General features: G+C 37.8%; 1 protein-coding gene across 1 annotated transcript; it reads left to right on the forward strand.

Moving 5' to 3' along the window:
• Positions 1-2,778: 2,778 nt before the first annotated feature.
• LOC140340276 (nicotinamide N-methyltransferase-like) lies at positions 2,779-7,406 on the forward strand. The gene is made up of 3 exons (XM_072425332.1): positions 2,779-2,929; positions 5,872-6,079; positions 6,983-7,406. The coding sequence occupies exons 1-3, from the start codon at positions 2,779-2,781 to the stop codon at positions 7,404-7,406; spliced, it is 783 nt and encodes a 260-aa protein (XP_072281433.1).
• The last annotated feature ends 1,617 nt before the right edge of the window (positions 7,407-9,023 follow it).

Genomic DNA, 9,023 nt, shown 5'->3' on the forward strand with positions numbered 1-9,023 from the left:
TGTATTAAGTCCAATACAAAGAAATCTTTATATAATATATATTATATATATATATATATTTTATAAGCTACTTTACAGTTATAATTCATTATACATTTTTTTTAACAGATTTTATAATCTAGTTTAACAGAGTTTATTATTAAATGTATCAAATATTGGAAATATTTCGGTGAGTTATGTCTAAGAATTATAGCCTAAAATATAAAATAAATTTCCATGCAAAAAATGTAATGCTTTTTTTCATGGAAATACTGAGAGAATTAAAACCCTCTGCGTTCGCATACGCACCCCTCGGCGATTCCGGATGACGTCAATGCGTGTGCCTGTCAACAGGAGGCGTGGCGGGAAATTCAAATATTTTGTATTGGATTCTATACAAACTCCTGTATCCAATCCAATACAAAATAATACAAAATATATTTATGTGGTTTTGTCTATAGGTATGTACCCCCTGTTTTAAAATTTACTACACTCGGAAGGTGTTTTAGAAAAATTTAGTACTATACAGTATACCGAATTATTGCATTTTCAGTATTTTTGATTTTTTTTATGCATTCTTGTTTAAGCTAATTTTTTTTTACATGATTGGACATATTTCGGTAAGTTACAGGTCTACAATATATAAATTTTTTTTTTTTATGAAAACCAGTGTACCCCCTTTGGTACAGAAATGCAGACATCAGTGAAACGCCCAGGATAATAAAGGCTTTATTATTACTAGAGACCATGCAATCTGCAGATATTGCATCTGATAAAAAAAAAGACATCATTAACATATTTAAACCCACATGATGATCATAACTCACTCAGGTGTAGACATGTGACTGTTCTGCTGATAAAATGAATAGTGAGGATAAAATTGCACAATATGCTTTTTTTTGTTGGCCATTGTCACACTTACATATAGACAAAAAGATCAATTGAATGTGTTAAATCGACCTGAGAGACACTAACAACACATTGCTCAAGGAACCCCTAGCAACCCTATGGTTTTGTGAATCCCTGGTTAGGAATCACTGCTCTAGAGGTTGTTGGGCCATTTTTATGCAGAATGAACCAGGTTGTGACCCCAGGCTTACCCACCAGGGAGGAACAAGGTGGCTTCAGTGCAGGAACGGTCGATTGAGCAAGTCCAAGACTGACTGAAGTCAGAGCAGAATGGAGACATGGCCCCTGATTCATCAAGCAGAATCGGATGATCGCTCGCGCATTCGTATTCGCGATCTGAAATCGTACGCCGTCGCGCTATTCAGCAACTGAAAAAGCTTGCGGCGGGAGCCGCGCATCTCCGGCAGCTTTACACTGGCGAGCTTGCATTAAAAGTCACTGTTCCCCTAAAAAATCATTCTTTCTAATGGCAGATTCGCGCTCCCTATTGCTCATTATTATGAAGGCAGGAATCCGGCTGGCAGTGAGGCGAGTGTACGCGCACACTCGAGTCCGGACCGCGATCGCTGGCCGCGCGTACTTTCGCGCTTCCAGCGAGCGCGGATTTTATTGATGAATCAGGGGCATGGTCCAGGACAGGCTGATATCAAGACAAGCGGCATACAGAAGATGTGTTATTAGAGCTTAAGGGTTGAAGCTGAGCTTAAGGCATAGGGCCTGGTTGTGGACAGGCTGAGGTCAAGGCATGAGGCTGGCAGAGGAGCTGGTTGTAGATTGTCTCAGGGGAGGTGGTTGGCAGAAGACGTGGTTAGGCAGAGAACACTGGGCAAAATGGTGGGATAAACATGCTATGGATTCAGAAGTTTCTCCCAGAATTGTTGAGACTCCACTATACTCACCAAATTCTCCAATCTTCTTCTTTCTTCTAGTGCTCTTCTGCCATCTTAATTTGCAGGGTCCAAGTGATGTAACTCCTGCACAGGCGTGAGTGAGTCCATTCTGTCCCCGCAAGCTCATAGGATATGAATAGCACAATTGGCAAGCACACTCCTGCTTTGTGTTTTTTCATAAACTCTTATCTGTCCCTGTTAGCTGGTCCATGCTCCCCCCATCTTATAGGCAAAGTTGTTAGACAAGCTGTCCAAGCTGTCTCTATGTCACTAGCAAAGTAACACAAAATAGCCGTATCCAGCTGGTTTCTATCTTTTGTAGATCATTCAAAATCAAAATCTGAAAAATCAAATCTGACCTTAGCTCCAACTGCTAGTAGGTTATTCTCTCATTGTTGGCCTTAGACGTTAAGTTACTGTTAATAGCACATGATGATTGTGAGCTCTATTGAAAGACAGTTACTGGCATGACAACTAAAACAGTGTTTCTTGACCTTTTTATAATGGGGGAACCCTTTAAATACCTTTCAGTTCTTCAGGGAACCCCTTCTTTAAATACTATATCCTCAGCTCTCTGTACATTAGTGTGGAGGTCAGTAGGAAGAATGTCTCTTACATTATTGGCCGATATACCTTATATCTTCAGGAATCCTTTAGTTTCGCTTTGAAACTACTGTAGCTAGTCGCTAGTTATTTTTGAATTTTCATTTTCTTTGTTCTTGTTCGTGGTGACTATTTGTTTTTGCTATTTCATTGCTCAAAGTTACCTTAAGTAGACAAAAAACAAAAATAATACATAGTGAGCAGAGTTTATTTAGTAGGGTTGAAACAAAAACAAATGGATACCCAAATCTCTATCAGCTGAATGCCCCATGACTGCCATATGAATATAACCAACAAAATGACGGCAACATTAAAGTGGTTTCACCTGATAAATATAAACTGAACTCTGTGATGAGCTGAGAACATTGCACAGTGATATTGACGGCTCAACATTGCAATGTATTCCACGCCAAAAAAATTCTACCACATCCATGGATGTGACGCTAGAAAAAGCCTTGAATTGTACTTCTCTGGAAACAAAACAATGGTTTTTGCAGAAGATTCTTTAACATTTCCGATGATGAATCTTCACTATGTGTTGAGCAGGGGTATGTATAAATGAAATTGTATTATGCAAAAAATTAATGACTTTATCAATAATAGTGCAGTTCCCTATATTGATAAATTTAGACATTTGTGGTTTGTAGGCTGCATATGAAACCATTTCAGAAATATTGTTCACTGTCTGTTGAAGTTCTGTAAAAAGAAACAAAATTATTTGACTTTTCATTAAAATAGTGATTGAGGTTTTCAGATAACAGTTAATACTTCTGTTTTTTATATATACAGTGTTATTATACATAGGAGGTGATTCAGTGGTTCCACCATATTATTATTTAATTTCTAGATCAACCAAATTACGAGCCCTTATGGGAGATTATATATTTTTGAACTGTTTTTTAATTCCAATCTCTAGTCCCTAATGGATAGTCATTCATAAATCCTATATCATAATGTAGATTTTCTATGTTTGCTCTTGCTTTATTTTAGTTTTGTAAATAAATATAAAAATAATTTTTTTAAATACTAATTGATCCTGTTTTAATGCGATGTATAATTTTGTTTCATCTTTTATGATCAGTTTTACAAATACCATTTACTATATGGTAAATATGTTTTTTTTTAAATATAGATTTTTTTCTATGATTTTCTATACAAGTATACTCTTAGAAGACACTTATCTGGCCAGCAGTGCCGTGCTGTGTGCGATCGCAGCTTATTCCCTCCTGTGGTGTCTTTTGCAGCATGCAGATCTAGCAATTATTTGTCTGTCCTCTACTCTTGCAACATCCCCAGTTTCCTTTTATCAGTCCATTTACACCTGAGATATATCATACTCAGCATCCCCAGCACATTCACTGAGGCTGTGTGCAGCTGAAAGGTATTTGGAGTTTATGGTGCAGCCAATGAACAAAGCTAAATCCTGCGCTGCCATTGGCTGTTAGGGCTTTATAGCCTCTCTGGTGGACTGATAACTTGTGTATGACCTTTAGCTCTGTATTCTGGAATTATCTCTGCTGAAAACACCTGTATTGCATTATCTGTGGGCTCCTGGAACTGTTAGTCCTTCCCCAGAGGCGATCATTTATACGCACAACAGGCAACCATGTGCTGAGAAGGTAAATATAGACCCCCGATCCTGGGTTGGGGCTTGCTATATGCTATGAGTGCAACATTAGATTAATAGACTTGCATCCGGAGGGCACTGGTTCTGGACATATAATAGCTCTCACATATATTCTGTATATTTAATGTTTGCTATTGCCCTGATGAAGGAAGATTTGCCCTGAAACGTGTCAGCTTTTTTCTTAGTGGGAATGTGCTGTTGATTTCATAAATTATTTCTTGAATTCCCACAAATTGTTTTCAGTATTCAATTTTATTTTTTTGGAGGTGGATTTTTAGCATCCCTGATTAGGCACTTTGTGTTGTTGGTGAGCTGCCTTAACAAAGTTAATGAGATTATTGAGATTGCTGCAATTTTGCTAAAGAAAATTATTATTAATCTTATTAGATTAGGAACCCAGGAGAGGTTCAGGAAGGAGAAAAGTGGGACTTTTTGGGTGCCAAAAACAAATTATTACTTAAAACAAATATATTTATTCAGTATCAATTAAAAAACAATATTCGTCCAAAAAAAAAGGTATGACAGAGAGACTTCTATACAAAAGATGAGTGCAAAGAGATCTCTAAAATATTTTTTTAAAATATATATTCTCCAAATATTTTCAGTAAAAGAAGAAGAGTAGTAGAAGTAGAAGAGTTATGCTTTACTTGATGCATTTCACAGATCTAGTCTGCTTCATCAGATGTGCTGAATATAAAATCTTGTCCAGATCCTGTCTTCTTCTGTTTATATACACTATTTGGGATGTGGCACCATTGTAAGTTTTAATTTGCAGTACCTTGGGATCACCTTGATATATATTTACTCTTTGTAAAATTAATAATATGAAGACTCAGTGACTTCAGGTGCTTTCAATTTATAGTAATTACAGCACAGCAATGGGGACATTAGCACCCCTGCTGCACCCAGCATTGTGCCACCTTAACCTGAACACCGATTTCATCCACAAAACAAAAAAAAGAGCCTACCGTAGATGTAAATCATAATTGATTGAAATGTAGGTTGCTAAAGCACAGGGGATTTTTTTATATTTTTTTGCAGTCCTGATGATCCTTTTGGCAACCACTTTCTGTCTAAATGCACTCCAGTGATGTCTGCATAGCATTTCTCAGGGCAGGTTACTTGATGTCTGTTTCATGCATGTGTAATTTGTGCTAAACCTGACACCTGTATACACCAGTGGAAACTCATCGGACTGGGTGACAACACAGGAGAAAAATTGACAGAGGGTTGTCACTATCCTATAATAGGAAGTGCTTTAAGAACCCTCTTGGCATGATCACCAAGGCTTTTTTTAATTATTTTCAGTAAAATATTAAAAATTACTTGCGCTTACAATAACATTAATTACATTAATTAAATTTTAATTATTAGGTTTATAAATATTTCATCAACTTCATATGATTAATACATACACAAAGCCTTATTTTGTAATACAAGGGTTGTAACCCAGTAAAGGATGGGAAAATCCCCCACGGTTTTCTGGTTCAACAGATAATATGAGAGACTAAAGGCAATATTTATTCATTCAATAGACATTAGTGGGATGCCCATGTGGGGATATAATAGGTCCTAAAAGTTCAGGCTTTACATAGTCTTTTACCCGACACATTTCACATACAATGCTTATTCAGGGAAATAGGCAAGTACTAGTCTTTAAATTGACTATATAAATAGATCAAAACAGTTAAAATCTTATGCAAAGATTGAAGGTTACACAGGGAAACAACTTATTCGATGTGTAATTCATATTTACCTCACATATAAGATCTGATGGGATTGAGAGCGACATCTCAAAATATTTGAAGGGCTTTAAGGTTATCAGACACCAAACTTCTATGTTGACTTTATTTTATAACACAGGTTTTATTCAAGGAAATCTTCTAGTTGACTTTAGTAAAGGCTCCGTTATTCATCATCTATATTCAGCTTCCAACATCTTCAAAGATATAATTCTTTTGAAGATCAGGGAGAAATGTGCCATGGAACTGCGTAGATGGCTCAACGATCGCACCGGAGCTTTTGATTGGACTCACACAAAGACTGCTGTTGCACAGTTGGAAGGAAAAAGGTGAGGCCGATGGTTGTTTGTGACAGTATGAACAACGGACGCCAAATTGTTTTGGTCTCCCACTAGCAAATCATCAAAATGTCAAAAGAAGATTGTGCAATGATTTTATACCTATTTCCTTTCTTGAATAATTATTTGCCACTGGAAATGGACTGTAAAATAAAAATGTAATTATTATATATACAGTATTTCTTTAGTTAAATAAAAGTAAAGCACTTACCTTTCTCGTGGCGACATCCGACCACAAACAAGGGTCTTCAGCGGTTCTCCAGCAGCAAGCAAGCAAGACACGTCTCCAAAAACACCCCAAATCAAAAAGAAATAGTTTGTAGAGGTTCCAAAAGTGTACTCGGTATGTTTAATGAAAACTTATAATGTGAGCTATCCCATATTGCCTTAGTGCACCAATGAACAGCTAGAGAAAGCAGGGGACTGTTGAAACAATAATGCTAATAGCCTTGGTGCTGCCCGATTGAGAATCTGCATCCATGGTATATGCCCAATTCATCCAACATTATTTAAAGCAGAATAATCACAAAAAAAAAAACCCTTACCTTTACAGGTAGAAAGCGTTTATCCATTTGTGATCCTAGTCGAGCCGGTTCTGGGTGCTAATTTCTTCTAGTGCGTTGTTCTTCATATGTCACCTGATCTTGCACTGCACAGGGGTGAAATCAGTTGACCTTCTTCCTAAACATGTAAAAAACATGCAGATGTCACTGTGCATGCGTGAGAAAGCCCCTCCTGTGCATCCCTGAGATTGGGCATGGGCAGAAGGAGCAGCTTGCAACCTCCTGGGATACATGACGTATGAGTCCCAGGAGGCTACAAGCTTCCCATTCAGCCTTTGCGATTATGTCTGTATAATTGTTTTTTCCTAACCCCTCTGCTTTTTATTTTAAGCGATCACATTGAGAACATAGAGCTGAACCTTAAAGCGTCCATCAGGCAAATCGTAATGTGTAACCCTGACAAGGAAAATCTAACAGATCCGATGGTTTTACCTCCTGCAGACTGCGTCATCAGTGCGTGGTTATTGGACGTCATCTGTAAGGATGAAGATGACTACATGAGGAACCTGAAAAAAATTTCAAATCTCCTGAAAATGGGGGGCTACCTGATCATTATTGGGGTACTAAACGCAACATACCTTGCATCTGATGTTGAATGTCTCCATGTGTTTAAATATGATGAAAGTTTTGTAAGATTCGCCCTCAGCAAGTCAGGGTTTGTTGTTGATTACTGCGCTGTGCAGAGGAGAAAGAATGTGAGCGATCTTGCTGATTATACTCACATTATGTGTATCACAGCCCACAAGGAGAAATAAATAAATCAACCGACAGCCTCCAGTTCAGTATAAATCTTACAATGTAGCTTCAGGGTAAAATAAAATTAATCTACCTGCTGTTTATACCCTCCATCTAGGAAATGTTGCAGATGCCCAGTCCTTGTACTTTATCACTCAGTTTGCTCACCAAGCTGATTTCTCTCCTTTTCGTTAAGCATTATTGACACCAAATCAAATTCAGGTACTTACACTGATTGCATTAAAAATAAAATTTTTGATGTGAACATGAATACAGAGCTGGAGATATTTGTGCCTTTTATATTTGTCTGTAATTCAGCTTTTGGTATGCACTTACTGTGGAACCCCGGCTATAAATAATATATCCGCAGCTCACAGTACATTAGTGTGGTGGGAAGAATGCCTCCTACATTGTTAGCCATTGGAAAGGCTGCCATCCTTACAGACAGCTAAGAAGATAATTGGATCCTGTTAAACTGATCTGAGCGGCACAAACTACTCATTGTTTAAGGAACACTTAACAACCCCTGGAGGAACCATGATTAAGAAACAGTGCCCTAGGGGCTATGGGACCACTTTGCTGCAGGAATGCAGGAATACGTAGGCAGAGAACACTAGGCAAAACATGCTAAATATGCCAAATGTTACATAAACATTCTAAGGATTCAGCAATTTCTGCCAGAATTTTAGACTGTTCCATCACAGGATGCTATAAAATTCTCCTTTCTTTTTTTCCTTCTTGTGATCTCCTGCCATCTTGATTGGCTGTGTAGAGACAATATAACTCCTGCACTGGCTCCAAGCTCCCCCCCCATCTGATGAGCTCAGTTGTTGGACAAATGTTATCTCACTTTTTTTTTTTTTTTACAGGCTCTACAAACTATTTCTAGGTTACTAGCACAGTAGCACAAAATGGCCCCGTCTATCTGTAATCCATCTTTTGTAGACAGCTGCACTGACATCAATCCTCTATAAAATTCCTGCATCGAGAATATCAGAGCTTGGAGGGCTCAAATTCAGGTCAGGATAGGTAAAATTTCTGATACAGAAATCTGTATCAGAAATCTATTACAAATCTGATTGTAACTCTTCAACCACCGCCACTAATAGATTATTCTCTCATGGTTGGCCTTCGACTGTGCTAATAGCACATGACCATTGTAAACTCTATTGAAAGACAGTTTTTGGCATGACTATGGACTAAAACAGTGTTTTTCTGTCTTTTTAAACATTGGAGGATTTCTAGAAATAACTTTCTGGTCTTTCAGGCTGCCTTTGGAAAGAATGTCACTGACAGCCAAAAACATCATTGGTGTCACTTAAATTGACCTAAAAGTCACAAATTACTCATCGCTCAAGAAACCCCCAGCAACCTCTTAAAGAACCCTGGATGAGAAACATTGGACTAGAACATTGTGGATGATGTCAGCACTGTATAAATGCATAAACATGAATGATCAACCAGCTGTTCATTTTTGGGCCCTGGAGAGGTATCCTGCAGACACCCATGCCCCTGGCTTTCACCGAGGAAATCAGATGTGATTTTCAAAAGAATCCAATTACCATCCTTGACTGGTGCAATGAGACCTTATACTTTATATCTTATACCTTACATCTTCAAGGGTCCTTTATTTTCTT

The sequence above is a fragment of the Pyxicephalus adspersus genome, chromosome 11 (assembly GCF_032062135.1).
Source record: "Pyxicephalus adspersus chromosome 11, UCB_Pads_2.0, whole genome shotgun sequence".
In the NCBI taxonomy this organism is placed as follows: Eukaryota; Metazoa; Chordata; class Amphibia; order Anura; family Pyxicephalidae; genus Pyxicephalus; species Pyxicephalus adspersus.